We start from the raw sequence: 16309 nt of genomic DNA on the forward strand, positions 1-16309 counted from the left end.
TCAATTTCATGATCCTGTTTATGCATTTAATGTTTATGAAACATACAAATTACGATTACAGCATGCTTATCCAGATTCTTATAGTTTTTTTTTTTTTCGGTTGCAATCAAAATTTATGATCACGTGGAATGATTAGCAAGCTACGTTTCCCTGTGAAATAAAATTTTCTCTCTATATATGAAGTCTCTGAGTTTTTGCCTGGACAGGCCTTTTGATGTGCTACAATTGTGGAGGAGGACATTACAACACCGGTAACATGAACTGGAGACACAATACAATATCTAATTTGTCTGTAGGTAGGCAGTGTTGACAGTCTCTATTGCTTCAATTTCTCCTTCAACTTGCTTTTGGTCCTTCCGCTGGAGAATCAGTCACCGGTTCCTGCACAAAGAAATTCATCATATTGGATTTTCTTTGGTAGCAATGGCATCTGGGAATTGAAGTTGGAGATCATTCTATTACATTGCTATGGTTTGGATCCTTTAAAAGGGTAATTGATCTATAACCCATTCGATCTGTTTCTTACTTTTATGAGAAGATTAATGTTTCTTGAGCCTTGCTATGAACTTATATATTTCATCTTATAAATTCGTTGATCACAGGTTTTGGCTGCTTCTTCTTGGTGGGCATGCAAGGGCTTGGAAATGGCAACTCAAAGGTAAACTAGTCTTAGCAGTTTGATGTGTGAAAAAATTGTACCTGCTTGGCATCTGGAGTCTTCTCTTCTTCAGTGGGGGTGGTAGCTTTTTTCTCTCCTTCAATGGTTGGAACAACTACTTCTGCTTTCTCTTCCTTGACGTCCACAGTCTCAGTGGTCGTAGTAGCTTTTTCTTCTGCTTCAATGGTTGGGACGACCGCTTCTTCTTCCTTCTCGTCCTTCAGGTCCACGGACATAGTTGTGGTGGCAGGTCTTTCCTCTGCTTCAATGGTTGGAACCACCACTTCTGCTATCTTCTCTTCTTCCTTCACGTCCACGGACTTGGTGGTGGCGGTACCTTTTTCCTCCGCCTCAATGGTTGGAACCACCGCTTCTACTTCCTTCTCATCCTTCTCTTCTCTTCCTTCACCTCCACAGACTCTGCGTATCCACAGGTCAGATCAACAAACAAACCATAGCGGTAAGATAAGAATTTAGCAAACTTGGCACAAAGTCACAAACCAGTCTTTGTCTCTGTAGTTGATTCTTCAACCGGTGCTTTCTCCTCCACTGCATTGTCCGGCTTGTCACCAGCCTGGGTCTTCCCAGGGATTCCTTCCGAAATGGCAGCCTCAGCAGTATCATCACTAATCTTCCCTTCTCCTTTAGCCTCCTCCACTACTTCCTCACCAGCCCCTTCCTTCAAGTCCACAGGCGCTTCGTTCTTTGTCTCGGGCAAGGCCACCTCCCCCACACCGGCACCACCCTGTTCCTCCACCGCCTTGGACTTGGCGTTTTGACCCTCTGTCTCCTTCACCTTCTGGGGGATGTTCTCTGCATCTCTGTTCTTGGTCGAAGCGGCCTTTGAAGCCTTGCTCTTAGATTTGGCAATGGCGCTGGCTGCGGCCACCGCCTGCTTTGATCCCCCACACCCCATCTTCCGGAGAGATACGACAAAAGGAGGAAGATGGAGGGAGGAGGAAGAGGAAGATGGGGCTTTCCTCTCCTTGTTGAAGAAGACAAAGAGAGGAGGAAAGGAAAGAGCCTTACTTTGTTATATATTGGAGGTGGGATAGGGAATAGAAAAAGCAGTTGTTTTCATTCGGTTTTGAAGGTTGCCATGTGGCTGCTTGCCTTGTTAAATAGGAGTGGATGGGGTGTATTTTTAGGCAACTGAAATGGCTCTTCTTGTTGCTGCCATATCCTATCACCGACTATTCTAAGACACTTCTCATTTCTTCCAACCTGTCTCCTCTTCCAACTGCTTTGCACGATGGTTGAAATTTTCAATCCTAAACAAAGATCTATACCTTAACAAAGAAAAAAAAAAATGAAGAGATACATGATGATGTGACAAGTGTCATTTTTCATGATGGGTTTCTTCCTTTTTTTAGTACATTTGATTACCCTCAAAACATTTTATTCAATTATAATGCATATCCTCCTATTATAAATCCTACTCGTCCCTCCTTGACTAAATCTTTATTAATAAATAAACAACACGTTAAGTTCTCCTTTCTATTTAGATAGCATTAACTTAGTTGATGAATTGAATTAAAACTAAAAAAGCTAGGTGTCGGCCTCCTTGGAGAAGAACACAAAGATGAGATTATAATAGACAAGGGTATATATATATATATATATATATACATATATATCATGTCTCTCTCAGTCTCTTGGTTTAATAAAAAGGAAGAGAAAACATTAACAAAGGACATACCATAAACCGAGATTTCGCCGGCAGCTGTGGCAGAGATGGAAGAGTCCCTTTCTTCTGCATTTGGTGATGGCTTTCTGATTGTTTTTTTTCTTGTTGTTTTCTGTTTGGTTTGAGTTTTTGGTGTGAATGGCCTCTCTCAAATCCTCTGCTATAACTTCTAAGTAAACTTCAATCTAACATTAAAAAAAAAAAAAATCACATATATGTGCTATATTACTTACACTACGCAACTTTGTGTGACGTGAGTTTGTTTTAAGATAAGTTTAAACTTTTAGTGACAGAGAATAATATTATAGACTTTTATTGTTTGATGAGTTATTAGGGATTATTAATAAAATTTCATATGACAATCACAAAAAGTAAAGAGAATGATACTTTTGCATATATATATATATATATATATTTCTTTCTTTGGGTAGGCCTAAGGATGTCAACAAAACAGTCCAAAGTAATACCAACCCAACTGTGGTATGGTTCAACCTCATGTGACAGGTCCAAGATGCCAGCCCAAGCTTGCAATTGTTCAGTTTGGCTTTCAGAAACCAAGCCAAAATTTTAAGATTTCCCCTTTTTGTCTATAGGATAACCAATTTATTATACATTAATTTGTCATATCGTATTTTAATGGGAGAATAGACAATTTATAATTAAAATTAAATTAAAAAAAACCCTAATGAAATTTTTTGAAAGATCGATCTAAAATTGAAAATTTAGATAAAGTTTAGCTTTATTTTTTTGGGGTAATAAACTCTAAATTTTGACTTTCAAGGTTAATTTGATGGTGAAAGGTTATAGTAATCCAAAAGAGGAAAAAAAAAAAATTATACTACTATTATTTACAAAATTGATATGTTGTTTGCGTCAAATAAAAATTATCTTGTTCAATACTGACGTAGCAACAACTCATTTGGGGGATGGGTGTAAGACCTCTCATAATTGAGATTCACACCCCCTAAATGATATGTTAGCACGTTAGCATCAGGTAACATGCGCAAACAATAGATCGGGGCTCATTTTATTTGTGGCTATAGGTTGAATCTCTTTATGACAAGGTTAATGTTTAATAAAAGATTAAATTAGGTTGTATTATACTTTTAAGCATGACGAGTAGCTTAATTTTGTCATAATGCTGCATGATAAATGTTCTCTTATATTTAAATTCAAAAGTTTTAATTTCTATTTGAATTCTCACTAAACTATATATCACTTTATAGTTGTTATATAATTTTTTTTGTGCGTTATGCATTGTATGTAATTTGCGTGCCATTATATTCACACTGAAAATATCGTGACAATCTTAGGGGAAAGAAAATACAATTTGTCTAGCTAGTTGTAGGAAGAGGAATAAAATATTAAAATCCATGGACATACAATGAACCTAGGTTGCACGGAAACGGAAACGGGAGACGTTTCCGATAGGAAACGGAAACGTGAAAACGGCATTTTTCTAAAAAGGTAGGAAACGGAAACGCAAGGTAAACTGTAAATTTAAAAACTATAGGAGTTTTTTTACAAATATAATTTTTAATATAAAAAAATAAAAAAAATCAAATATAAACAATAAACATACAACACTGTAATTGCATACAACACGTTAATTGGATACAAAACTCACTTAAATTAAATACATACAACTATACAAGCCAACATTGTGCAACGAAGCTGATGGCGATGAGGGTGATGAAGCAGAAGACGACACGACGGCACGACGACGAGGTCACGAAGTGAGGTGCTGGAAGCAGACGGGGAGGTGCTGGAAGCAGACGAGGAGGAGCACCGAAACGAAGCTAACGGCGAGTGCGACGAAGCTGATGGCGAGTGCGACGAACCAGACGGCGACAAGTGCGACGAACCAGACGGTGGCGAGAACGACGAACCAGACGGCGGCGAGAGTGACGAAGCAACCGGACCGGAAGCAGATGGCGGCAAGGGCGAGGGCGATCGAACTCGAACTGGAAGAAGATGAAGAAGAAGAGGAGGAAAGGAAAAAATTAGGGGGTTAGGGCTTTTTTTCAAGCCATTGGAAGCGGCTGAAAGTCTGGAAACGCGTTTCCAGCAAAACTCATTAATTGCTGAGACGGCCCAGAAGTTTATGAAAATTACACAAACGGCCCGAAAACGTTTCGGGCCGTTTTTTCCCGTTTCCAAAACGGGAAACGGTTCGGAAACACCGAAACGGCGCCTCCGAGCCGTTTCCGTGCATCATAGCAATGAACTGTCCTCTTGGACTGTCAAGCATTATCCGTCGCTGTCTACCCAACAAATAATGCTTGACAATAATTTTGGGCTTGTTAAGTGGAATGAAAATTAGGGCGAGAGCGAAGGAAAGATAAAAAGAAAGTTAATCTACTCTTAAAAAGTCACGTGTTGCTTATATATTCAAAATTTGGTTTTACATAGATTTGTTGATTCAACTTCATTCGGATCTATTGTTACGAAAAATGGGAGTAGACTTAATCTACTTTTGTGGACTCAACCAACTAAAAATTTCTTTAATCACTCGAGACTTTCATCCCAACGGGCAAACTCTATTTCTAATATTACTCTCAAGTTATTTATAAATACAAGTGAACTCCTAAAAATATCATCACACTAGAAGAAACTTACTTTACATTAGCCTATCTTCTTTTTATTGATTTGAGTGTTGGAATTCTTTTTAAAAACAAAAGCTTTGTCTTTTGTAGGTATTTAATTAAAGGCAAAATCTCGATAATTGGTCTAACATCATCACTATATATTATAACTATTGTATAAGGTGCTAACTAAAGTGATATGATAATTAATTTATTTGAGAAAATATTGTTTCAAATTCAAAAATTTCCTTAACTAGTCTTTCTCAACCATCATGGCATGCTTGATTAATTATTGATCATAGGGTTATTATGATGAGTTCAAGTGTGGATTGGCTAATTATGTTGTCCTTAACTGTTCCTTCTCAAGTATTGACATAACACAGGTGAGGAGAAAGGCTACTTGTAGTGATGGGCCTACTTGTAGGGTATTGCTTGGGCGATGCCTCAACTTTCAGACAAATAAAAGAGGTGGAATCCACCTTATTTTTAAGATAACAAACACTAATAATACTATGTATGAAACATCAAAAAGCACGCATAAAGCCAATACATGAATAATAATCTAGAAAAAAAAAAGAAACATAAATATTGCCCTTAAGTGTGAAATTAACTCTTGCATTGGAGAGTGTTCCATACCAATTAGATATCCCTCCAAAGTTTACATAAGTTGCATTAATCACTCTTGTATTTTTATGAAAGACAATGACATCTCTCCAGATTAATTACTGCATAATACATATCTCTTGTTATTAATTAATGATAATTAATTTTGTAAAAATTCTTAAAATACCTTCTCATCTCTCTTTTTTTTTTTATTTTATAAAATGACACAAAATAAAAATAAAAAAATTATAGAATAACACTTGACAATAGGCTTTGTAGAGAAAGAGAGATTACCCAATCAATAGTAGGTTCCAACCACTCAGATCACCCAAATTTCAAATCCAAAAGTTTTTGGAACCGAGCTTTGAGGTGTTCATTTCACTAAAGAAATTTAATTCACAGTAGTGTTCAAAAGGGGATGGGATCATTGATCAACACACGGCTCTATGTTCTATGTTTGATTGAACTCAAAAAAATTTGGGTTGTTCAAGGAGAGATAGAGTTATAGGTTACATCAATTTCTTCATCCTTCATAACCTTTGGTTTTGTTGCTAATCCCCTCTATTATAGCTTCATCCTTTAGTCTCGTTGATTTTTTTTTTTTTTATGACTCAAGTGTCTAACCTTGTCTTCTTAGTCTTGGTGGAGATTAGCCTTCCTCCTTGATTCGATGTTTGAATAAATCAGATGTAGTCACAAATTTATATACTTTCAAGCAAACACACGGTTAGTCTCCACTAAATAAAGCATTTATGGTTCCACTAAGAGTTGATCCCCCATTATTTTTAAAAAGACTTGAGAGTTTTATCACTTGTGCCATGCTTTAAGGGTGTCTCATTGATCTTCTTCATTCTTGAATCTCATGGTTAGTGATGTAATGGATTAAAGAGAAAAAGATAAAAAAACATTTTGAGAGAGAGACTCACTGTTCTCATTTGTTAACCTTTAATGTTGTCCCTTGTGTTATAGATTATGTAACACCCGAGAATAATTTGAGGATAAAAACGGTATTTAATGAAGGGCATAAATGGAATTTGTGAAAAAATAAGACTATATGGCACACTAATACAGCTTTAGACGACCAAATTAGTCGGAAGGAGTACCCCGGACCCTAGATAGCCAAGGAAAATGGTATAGTAACTACAAGTGATTTAAATTATAATTTTTAATGATAAAAGAAATGAGACCGGGAACAGCTTTCGGTACAGCGAAAATACAGCTGCCAATTAGGTCATATTACCGAATTGTTGTAAACGATGTCCAAAAAGTCAACAGAGAGTTTCAAGGACTAGAATTCGATGTGTAGAATAACCCTTAAGTGGTTTCAGGTTGAATCAAATGGATTTGAGATCAAATCAATCAGTCGGGCCTAAGTGTAATTTTCTAAATTTACCCGAGGGAGGTCAAAACAGTAAATTTTTGAAAGTTTCAAGGGAGAAATGAGAAGTACTAATCTTGAGGGTCTTAGTGGTGGTGCTAGAAAGATCAGGGGCTTGAGGTTAAGGGCCAAAATGCAAAAGAAAAATTTCAGGGGGCCAAACTGTAATTTTCAAAAAATTGCTCAGAGAGGCAGATTTGGCCGCGATTTGTGGCAGGAAAATCTGGCCATTTGGCAGCCTAGGACCGTCAGGGAGTGGCCTAGGGATGTCTAGGAGGCGTGGGGAAGAAGCTTTGGCCGGAAATCGGCCACGTGTGGGTCAGATTTTGGCTATAAATAGCCAAGGGCTTCGGCCGAATTTGAAGCACCAAATAGCTCGGGTTTGAGGGCAAATCGAGGGAAGCCAATAAGGGGCTTTTCATCCTTGAGGCAAGAGGAGCATTTCTGGAGAATTTGGTGAATTTTCGAGGCATTTTGAGGGTGTTTCGAGGGTGGCCGGAAAAGCCCTAGGCGGACCGCCACCGAGACCTTCAACTCGAGTTTTAAAGCACTTTTCGGCGTCCTTTCGACTTGAAATCGGTGGGGCTAGGATCGATTCTTCATGGGCTTTCAGGAGGTACCCGTTTCGTGGTGATCAGAGCAACCGCCGGCGACCGGCTAGAGGTTGAAAACGGTGGCGCGTGACTGCCACGCGCCAGTCCAAATTGTCCAGCCACTCGCCCGCGCGTGAGGGCGCGTGAGGGCTCAGGTAATTTTGAATTTTTTTTATTATTTTAAGAAAAATAAATTAGGAATTATGGTGGAAGAAAATTTTGAAAAATGTTGGAGAAAATGGACATTTTGTAAATTTCAAAGTAAATAAGGCTTATGAAAAATATGAGGAGGTATTGGAAAACCTTTAGAAAATTCTGGAAGTTAGGAAATATTTATTTATGAATTGTTATTAAGAGAAATCGAGGAAAAATCTTGAGTAAGCATTTATTAGAATTTTTGAGGAAAAATATAGAGGAAATAGGAAGAAATTATGAAAAGATTGGAAAAATAGATATTGATATGAAATTGAACAAATGTGATGTCTAGGGTATCGTTGAAGCTCGAGGTTGAATTATAAGAGCGTCGAGCACGAGAATCGAGGTCGATCGGGCACGCATTTCGAGGAATCTTAAAGGCGAGTGTTCGCCCCCAATTTTGTTTTGACTTGTGAGTGGTTCTACCTGAAAAGACTTTAAGTGACATGTGAATGGTTACTGTGAATGTTCATCCCTATAGCTTGATTTATTATGGTTGTCCAAACAGTTATTTACACATGCATTGAATTTCGTACGGTAAATTGCATACATTGAGATGTTGATTTTTATGCATGTTATGATTTTTCGGCATTGGCTTGTTTGTGTCGTCCATGTGGGACGTGGGTTGGTAACCTGTGACGTAGCCCAGAGTGACAACACTCGGGATGCGTACTTAGGATTAATGCTAGGTGACCCACTTGGGACGGGGCTGAGACGGACTTCACCCTACGGGACCCAAGTGGCGGGGCTGAGAGTAGACACCACCCCGGTTGTTGGCTCAAATGGCGGGGCTGCGAGTGGACACCACCCTAGGTTCCTTTGAGCAATAACATTAATGCCGAGGTGACGTCGATTCCGAGGATAGTGCTGATGTGACACTCTTGGGGCTAGGGTTGCGTTGGGTTTTGGAATGCTTTTGAGTAGGAGCGTAAAGCCTAACAATGACAATAGAGTGATTCCCAGGTTCATATGTCGAGGTTGTCCTTCTTAAGCAGGATTGTTTTGCCAATGAGCCGAAGTGGTCGTGTCGCCTTTAGAGAGATTGCATTTTCCCCGGTTAGGGTTAAGTGCTATGTGTGATTCTCTTAGGCTGGTGCATGTCAGGATTGATCGATTTTATATATGATTTTGCATATCTGCATGAAAATGTTTTTGAACTCTCACTTAGATGATTCAGCATCTAATTTGGACTATGTTCCTGGAATATTCAAACGTTCCAGGAGAAAGCAGTGGCACCAAGGGAAAGAATGTCATCGAGATGTAGCTGCTATGTTTAGTTTTCGTAGATTACGATGTTTAGAGGTTATGTAATATTTTGATATTTTCATGTGAAACATAGATTTGGTTATTATAAAGGAATTGTCGGTTATATATCATTGAGATTTCGATTTTACTTCCGCTGATGTGATTGTTAATACCTGTCTTAGTTTATTCATTATTAAATTTTGATATGCTAAGAAGATACGATCGGGATTGACGGGAAATGATTATGATGAAGGTATATGTATCGAGAGACTTATGTTGTGTGTTTGATGTTGAAAAAAAAAAATATTTCTGAAATCTCGAGTTAACGCTTGCTTGGAAAAAATGGGACGTTACACATTATCTTTTGTTTTTGTTACCTTAAAATTGTTACGTTATTTATATTGAATAACATAACGTTTGTTTGTTGTGGACAAAATCAGAGAATGGTGTGGGCTCCACCTCTTTTATATGCTCGTATTGGACAAACTCGAGGCAGGCATGAGAACATTTCTCTTTATTATTAATCTTTTTTATCTTTCAATTTAATAATTAAAGACTGAGGAGCTAAAGCGAAAGAGATAAAAGAAAGAAAGAAAATAATATTTTAAATATAAAAATAAAATAATCATTTGATTTGAAATGTTCACAGCAAAAAAGATATATGTTATTTTTAAAATAACAAAAATGATCAATGTAATTTAAATAAAACTCATAAATAAAGAAATTATGATATTTAATGTTGGGACTAATCGTTTGTCCATCTACCTGTTTACATACTCTTATTTAATAAGTATTCAAAATATGTCTTATATTTATATTATTATTTAAAATAAAAAAATCAAATATAATATATAACTTTAAATGATAATTAAAGATTATGTTTTTAATAAGTTTTGTCTCTATACTTTACAATATAAATTTATCACCCATTTAGAATTTAGCCATTGCCATCCCTTCACTCAAAATCCAACATTACAATTCGCCAATGGCTCGGCGCATGTCGATTTCCTCCAATTCTTCCTCATTTTCTGCCACCCGCCTTATCCCTCCCTTCCTCCCTCCGTCTCTCTGTTCCACTTGACACTTCGATTTGACGCTTTGGACACCCATCCCATCTTTCTCTCTGGCTTCTCCCTCCCTTGCATTTCGGGGCATCAACACACAAAAAAGAAAAAAAAAATCTTTCCACTTCCAAATGGAAGCCTCTGCCAACGAACGTCCTGATTTTGGCAAGATGGGCTATGGGTACGTCTCCATCTACCTCTATGTTTATTCATTCTGCTCCTCGAATTTCGTTCGATTATTCAGTCTCTCTGATTTCTGGCAATTTTTTCAAGGTGCAAACATTATAAACGAAGATGCAAGATCAGAGCTCCTTGCTGCAACGAGGTCTTCGATTGCCGCCATTGCCACAATGAAGCTACGGTATTCTCATAGATTTACGTTCCCTCTTTGTTTCTTGATCTGGGTATTTGTTCAATGATTATATATATATATATTTATATAGCTATTGATCTGCCTTTGATTTGGGTACTTTTTGATGATTCTTAAGAACTTGTTGAGCAACCACTTTGATAGACATGAGCTCGTTCGGTTTGAGGTCAAGCAAGTATGTTTGATAATGGATCTCTGTGTTTGACTTTTTTCTGATTTATTCTTCCAATTATTTTCCTTTGTTTTCATCAAATTTGTGACAAAGATGATTGATTTTTCAGGTTATTTGCTCAGTTTGTGACACGGAGCAGCCAGTATGCCCCTCTTCGATTTAGATTTGTGCTTCTCTGCTCTGTTTTGATGATTGTGACTATAACATTCTTGTAACCAGGTTGCTCGAGTCTGTACGAATTGTGGAGTCAATATGGGAGAATACTTCTGTGAAGTGTGCAAATTCTACGATGACGATGTAGGCTAATTGTTGAGACTCAACTGCAATTAGTGATTAGAATTGAAACGAGTTCCATTTATTTCGTCCATTGTGTTGATCTTTTAGCCGGTCTGCTTCCCAGCTCGGGAAGTGTGAAGATCGTACATAAACTTGTTAGTTGACTCGGGTTTTTATTGTTGCTTGTTTTCTCTTTCAAAATGCTAATGACTTAACGCGCTTTGCAGATTGACAAAGGGCAGTTTCATTGCAGTGATTGTGGCATCTGCAGGTGCAAAGTTTGTGCATTCTTTTCTGGTTCTTATCCACTGAACAATAATGAACAAGTTTTTGTCATATTTGAAATTGATCTGATCTAAATTGTGTTACATTCTGTTCAGGGTTGGTGGCCGCGAGAATTATTTTCACTGCAAGAAGTGCGGTATGCACTTGCTCCCATAATGCGTTTTCTTTTAAGAATAATTGAATGGTGGTTAATCCTCCTTTCCTCCTCGTACTTAATAAATTTCTAAGTCTTTTGAGTAATGAATGAACAAATCCCTTGAAATCAATTCCAAAACCTCACAAGTTCTTTTGTTTCTACTGGGGATGGATACCTAGACTGAATAGAATCCAAATCCTTTACGGCATGCTAAAATATGTGTGGGACTGTTTAGTGGATGCATTTAATTTGGTGGTTGTTTGTTCCTTCGTCTCCATGCTTGTTTAGGTCATCATTTAAGCTCTGGTTCTACATTGAGAGCGGCTTCTGGACCTAAAGGCACGAGCAAGGGTAGTTTTGAGTTAAGGGTAATGTTTGAAACTGGGATTTTTTATTGGGAAGGGAAATGAAAAGAAAATGAAGTCACTTATATATATAGATGCACTTTAATGTACTGAGTAGTGTTAACCATTATCTGTTTTTCCTTTTCTTTTCCTTCCACAAGCCCAAGTACCGAACATAGGATTAGTGTTTAAATTGATGGAAAATGGGTACAGCTCTTGTAATCGATGCTATGTTTGGTGGAGTTCTTTGCAGCTCACTACTATTCACTATGAACCCTATTTTGGGCTTTCTTTCTTTTTTCTTACTTCTTTCATCAAAATTCATTATAATTTGTTGTTCTTAATTTCTGGAAAAAGAGTATTGTTAATTCCTCTGGGTTGTTTCAGTTCCGTACATAAAATGGTATAAACTCAACATAAAAGGGAGGGGAAAAAAGTATGGCTCATGTGGGCTCCATGTATGTTGGATTGCAGTGCAATCCAGCCAAATAATTACTGCTGGCTGGCACAAGAATATCAAGTAAAGTACATGCTTTCTTAATAGATAGATAGCTTTGATAGGAAGGAAGGTATATATCCCTTGTGGTTCCTTTTCCTAGTAGACCTTTTAGTTATTCATTCTTCCTGTTCTATCTTCTGGAATTTTAATTCCTTTAGCACGTTCTTTTTGGGTGTTAAAGGCCGCCCTCCGTACGTAAATCGATGTTCTTAACTACCCTATTCTTTTGTTAGTCCATGATAATGCCATCTTATTAAGTAACTAAGAATATATTAAGGATTTGGCATACATTTCTCCTTGGTAGGCTTGTTAGTGTTTTGGGTCTGAGCCAAATTCTCTTGGATCTGATCAAATCCGTATTCAGGAAGGTGATGATGTATATATATCTGGATTAGATTTAACAGATCTGGGTCTAGTCTCACAGATCCAATAACAAATACCAAACCCGTCGACCCATAATCCCTTTTTTTGGTCTAACTAGACATCCTAAAAAGAAATTTTGTATAGAAATTTCATATCTTATTATCTAGATTTTTAACTTTTATTCTTTATTGCTATAGTATCATGTTCCTTAGAAATATGTCCGGGTTTTGGAGGTGGTGTTCGTAGCAGGGTATTTATATGATGGATCCAGTTTAATACCCATATCCGGTATGGGAGTTGTTGTGTCTTAGATTGGTTCTGTATGCAAATAATTAAGCCCCCCAATTTTGCAAGTCTGATATAGATCAGATCAGATTTAATCCATTGACATCCCTACTCCTTGGTACGTGTATTTGAGAAAATATTATATTTTACATTTTACTGGCTTCCCAAAGGGACAATAATGTTCAATTTGCAAGTTATTAGCAACTTAATTACAAAAACTGCGGTTGTTATCCCTGTGATCACCAAATTTTCGGGTACTTAAAACTTCCTGCTTCCATGTGCATTCAGTAGGATTTGGACATGTCAATTATATTAACTTGCAGAACTAATCACATTCAACAATCAATTGGGTTAAGAGTTGCTTACTCTTGTTCAACAGGGAATGCTAGTCTAATACGGTACTTTTTTCTTGGGGGCAACTCTTACCAATCTCATTACTTACTCTCATCTTCATTTCAAGAATTATAATTAACTTTGGATTCTTTATTTCCTGTTCTTGTTTTAATGCATTCTATTTACTACTTAGAATCCTTCATCTCTTCCCTCTTTTGTTTTGTTTTTTGTTTCCCCCTTTGTCCCTACTCCACTGATGTTGCTAAGCATACAGGTTCATGCTATGCGTTAGGTCTTCGCAATAATCACACGTGTGTAGAAAACTCCATGAGGCACCACTGCCCCATATGTTATGAGGTTGGCTTTCTGAATTGTGTGTTTGACCGTTTGGTCATTCCTCAAATGCTCCACTGTTTTTAAATTGGTAGTTTTTGTTTTTTATTTTACAGTATCTCTTCGACTCCCTGAAAGAGACGGCGGTTATGAAATGTGGGCATACAATGCATTATGAATGTTATTACGAGATGATAAAGCGTGAAAAGTAAGCAATTTTTGTCTTCACAAACTCTCACCTTTTTGTTTGCCATGGACAAGTAGCTGAAGACACATTTTCCTCTGACTTCCTTTAATTCTGGTGCCCAGATATTGCTGTCCCATATGCTCCAAGTCAGTTACTGACATGTCTAGAACCTGGAAGAGAATAGATCAGGAGGTAGGTCTTCGTATTAGATGCTTGTTGATCAGTTAGGGTCATTTTTTATATGGCCATGGATTAGGATGGCTGGAGCTATAGAATTCACGTAACTGATTTTAAGGCTTGCAATTATTGTTGCCGCTATTCTTTGTGATTCTTTTTGGTAAACAAGTTATTCTTATGTTTTCATATGCTAGAACACTCCCTCCCTTATATGCAAGTGAACATATTCGTTATGAAGAACTGGCAGCAAACTTTTGCTCACTGTATATGTTGTCTAACTGTCAGATTGAAGCAACCATCATGCCTGAAGATTACCGGCACAGAAAGGTAATTCAACTTCCTAGTTATATCTGATAATTCAGTGATGGCGGGGTTAATATTATATGTGTATGGAAGACAAGTGCAGCTTGGGGAAGATAAGATGTTTGTTCATAAACACAGATCATTAACGATCCCCAGCAGCAGTACATGTCATGCATACTCACGTTCTTTGGGTAAATCGAACAGGATATAATGTGGATGCCTGATTTTGCAGGTTTGGATCTTATGTAATGACTGCAATGACACCACCGAAGTTTTCTTCCACATAATTGGGCAGAAATGCAGTCACTGCAATTCATACAATACCAGGACGATTGCGCCTCCAGTTCTTCCCCAATGACAAAGCTTCTGATGCAATTAATGTTCCTAACCGCCGCTTCTTCAACCAGTTTCTTGTTTCCATTCTTTATACGCGAATCCATCATTTGCCAGCCATTCTGCTTCCAATTCTTTGGAGTTCATATATACCCATCTGATTGAATATGGCATGGCTGCCTGTACACTGATCATACGCCAATATCAAAGTTCGAGTTGTATATGTTTCTATTGAGCTTACTTGGAACAGTAATCTTATCAGATAATTAAGGTAGTGTTGATGCCTTGAAATTGAAAGAACATATTCAATCACCCTTTGTTCGTGATGTGTAGCAATCTATAGTCACGTGGTTCCAAATTTATGATCGTATGCTGCACTCAAAGCAGCTGGGGATAAAGTATTTTGCCTATCAGATATATCATATTAATGTGCCGTAATCCAATTACATAATGTCTCGGAGAGATAAAAAAAAAAAAAAATTATAGTGTGGTCGATAAATGAAAAATGATATTATTTATAGGTTCAGTATATCCACCTTGATCCTCTCGCCCTTGTCTGCATCGCCGCCGAGCACCGCCGTGACAGTCAACTCCAACCGCCGTTGCTGCTGCCCTTCGTCGCGGCTTGAAACCGCGGCCGCTAACACCTCGGCCTCGTGCTTCCCGAACACTCTGAGGATTTCGGACACCACACGCCGGCGAGCGGCCACCTGAATGCCGAAGAACGCCACGCTTCTTCCGCCGGAAAATGTGACGTTGACGGAGGAGCTCCGATTGGCGTAATGAGTTAACGCGGGTCTCGCTGGGCATGGTGATTGCGGCGGAGGCGAAGGCGAATTCTTCAGGCTCTCCAATCTCTCAATCTCTTTCTCAAGGCTCTTAATGTACTGAATCGTATTCGTCACGATGTTCTCCCTTGTGGCCTGCCATTTTTGCATAATCTCAGCACAACAGCCAGAGCTAATCATTGCTTAATATATACGCAGATATATATATATATATATAAAAGCAGGGCGGGGGGGGGGGGGGGTGATAATTGATATGCTGGTCCACGTGGGTGGGGTAGCAAGGGGTGATGCGCGGGCCTTATCACTCTCATAGAGTTCATGTCTATCTCTGGTCAGATAATTATTATGTTATTTGATATAAATAACATAATAATTTTTATAAAAGCAAGTAAATGATAAATTATATATATTTTTTAAACTCATCTTACATTTATTTTTGTTATCAAAATCACTTTAACTTTAATTTTTATTAAAATTAAATTTGTTAAACATTTGTATAAAATTTTATTAACAAAAACAAACCTAATATATATTAATATAAATTCTAAAATCACTTAATGTTAAAATTAATTTAAATCTCAAAATGAAATGTTTTAGAGGTTATATTAATAATCTTAATATATATCAAATCAATTTTCTTTAATAAATTAAAAGATAGACTAAATTTTAATAAATAAAAAAAAACAACATTTAGTAATTATAGCAATCAAAATTAAAATATAATGGCCAATTTATTACAAAATATAAAACTTATGAACTAATAATATAATTTTGAAAAATGAAAAATGGATGTGGTGAAAGAATTTTTGCAGAGTGAAGACATGTCACAACGATCAAGTAAAGAATAAATAATTAACTTCATAACGAATAAATAAATTACAAATAAACTATCTCCTAACATCACAAATTTAGGGGTTGCACAGATATGTTCTTAATAGTATTAATTAGCGATAAATCTTTACATAATTCTCGTGTGTTTAATGCATTAATCAATAAAATCATTCACTACGCTGCTGTGCTGACTGAATCTAGGTTGAATTTTAAAATCAGGATTAATAAGAATAATTTTCTTCGTAAAATTTTTGGAAAACTTATGATCCACAGACATGCGTATGCA

The 16309-nt window shown here is 37.2% G+C and overlaps 4 protein-coding genes across 7 annotated transcripts; 1 reads left to right on the forward strand and 3 right to left on the reverse strand.

The window, feature by feature from the left end:
• Positions 1–932: 932 nt before the first annotated feature.
• Positions 933–1574, reverse strand: LOC127811000 (uncharacterized). Its single transcript, XM_052350667.1, has 2 exons — positions 1160–1574; positions 933–1078 (listed from the first exon to the last, which is right to left on the reverse strand). Exons 1-2 carry the CDS (start codon positions 1572–1574, stop codon positions 1032–1034), a joined length of 462 nt encoding a protein of 153 aa, XP_052206627.1. The 3' UTR covers positions 933–1031.
• A 2292-nt stretch (positions 1575–3866) lies between these two features.
• LOC127811001 (uncharacterized) lies at positions 3867–14308 on the reverse strand. The gene is made up of 2 exons (XM_052350668.1): positions 13644–14308; positions 3867–4309 (listed from the first exon to the last, which is right to left on the reverse strand). Exons 1-2 carry the CDS (start codon positions 13750–13752, stop codon positions 3978–3980), a joined length of 441 nt encoding a protein of 146 aa, XP_052206628.1. The 5' UTR covers positions 13753–14308; the 3' UTR covers positions 3867–3977.
• LOC127810997 (E3 ubiquitin-protein ligase MIEL1-like) lies at positions 9914–14802 on the forward strand. 3 transcript variants are annotated; one of them, XM_052350662.1, is made up of 12 exons: positions 9922–10189; positions 10282–10369; positions 10497–10553; positions 10660–10692; positions 10770–10847; positions 11054–11097; positions 11207–11247; positions 13346–13428; positions 13521–13612; positions 13714–13783; positions 14054–14095; positions 14304–14802. In XM_052350662.1, exons 1-12 carry the CDS (start codon positions 10140–10142, stop codon positions 14427–14429), a joined length of 804 nt encoding a protein of 267 aa, XP_052206622.1. In that variant the 5' UTR covers positions 9922–10139; the 3' UTR covers positions 14430–14802. The 3 variants fall into 3 exon arrangements, with proteins under 3 accessions (XP_052206624.1, XP_052206623.1, XP_052206622.1); XM_052350664.1 differs by lacking the exon at positions 14304–14802 and having other exon boundaries at positions 9914–10189; positions 13963–14097; XM_052350663.1 differs by lacking the exon at positions 10497–10553 and having other exon boundaries at positions 9920–10189.
• LOC127810998 (uncharacterized) lies at positions 14445–15371 on the reverse strand. Of its 2 annotated transcripts, none has more exons than XM_052350665.1 (2): positions 14941–15371; positions 14445–14591 (listed from the first exon to the last, which is right to left on the reverse strand). In XM_052350665.1, the coding sequence occupies exons 1-2, from the start codon at positions 15340–15342 to the stop codon at positions 14511–14513; spliced, it is 483 nt and encodes a 160-aa protein (XP_052206625.1). In that variant the 5' UTR covers positions 15343–15371; the 3' UTR covers positions 14445–14510. The 2 variants fall into 2 exon arrangements, with proteins under 2 accessions (XP_052206625.1, XP_052206626.1); XM_052350666.1 differs by lacking the exon at positions 14445–14591 and adding an exon at positions 14686–14776.
• Between the last annotated feature and the right edge of the window lie 938 nt (positions 15372–16309).

The sequence above is a fragment of the Diospyros lotus genome, chromosome 10 (genome assembly GCF_014633365.1).
Source record: "Diospyros lotus cultivar Yz01 chromosome 10, ASM1463336v1, whole genome shotgun sequence".
Classification (NCBI taxonomy): Eukaryota; Viridiplantae; Streptophyta; class Magnoliopsida; order Ericales; family Ebenaceae; genus Diospyros; species Diospyros lotus.

Coding starts and splice junctions, on each gene's coding strand:
- LOC127811000 (XM_052350667.1), bottom strand. CDS start 1,574: ATGGGGTGTGGGGGATCAAAGCAGGCGGTGGCCGCAGCCAGCGCCATT. Junction 1,079..1,159: donor AACTACAGAGACAAAGACTG/GTTTGTGACTTT, acceptor GTGGATACGCAG/AGTCTGTGGAGGTGAAGGAA.
- LOC127810997 (XM_052350662.1), top strand. CDS start 10,140: ATGGAAGCCTCTGCCAACGAACGTCCTGATTTTGGCAAGATGGGCTAT. Junction 13,429..13,520: donor ACTGCCCCATATGTTATGAG/GTTGGCTTTCTG, acceptor TTTATTTTACAG/TATCTCTTCGACTCCCTGAA. Junction 13,613..13,713: donor GAGATGATAAAGCGTGAAAA/GTAAGCAATTTT, acceptor TCTGGTGCCCAG/ATATTGCTGTCCCATATGCT.
- LOC127811001 (XM_052350668.1), bottom strand. CDS start 13,752: ATGTCAGTAACTGACTTGGAGCATATGGGACAGCAATATCTGGGCACC. Junction 4,310..13,643: donor TGTCCATGGCAAACAAAAAG/GTGAGAGTTTGT, acceptor ATCTTCTTCCAG/TTCGAGTTCGATCGCCCTCG.
- LOC127810998 (XM_052350665.1), bottom strand. CDS start 15,342: ATGCAAAAATGGCAGGCCACAAGGGAGAACATCGTGACGAATACGATT. Junction 14,592..14,940: donor ACAAGGGCGAGAGGATCAAG/GTGGATATACTG, acceptor GCGTATGATCAG/TGTACAGGCAGCCATGCCAT.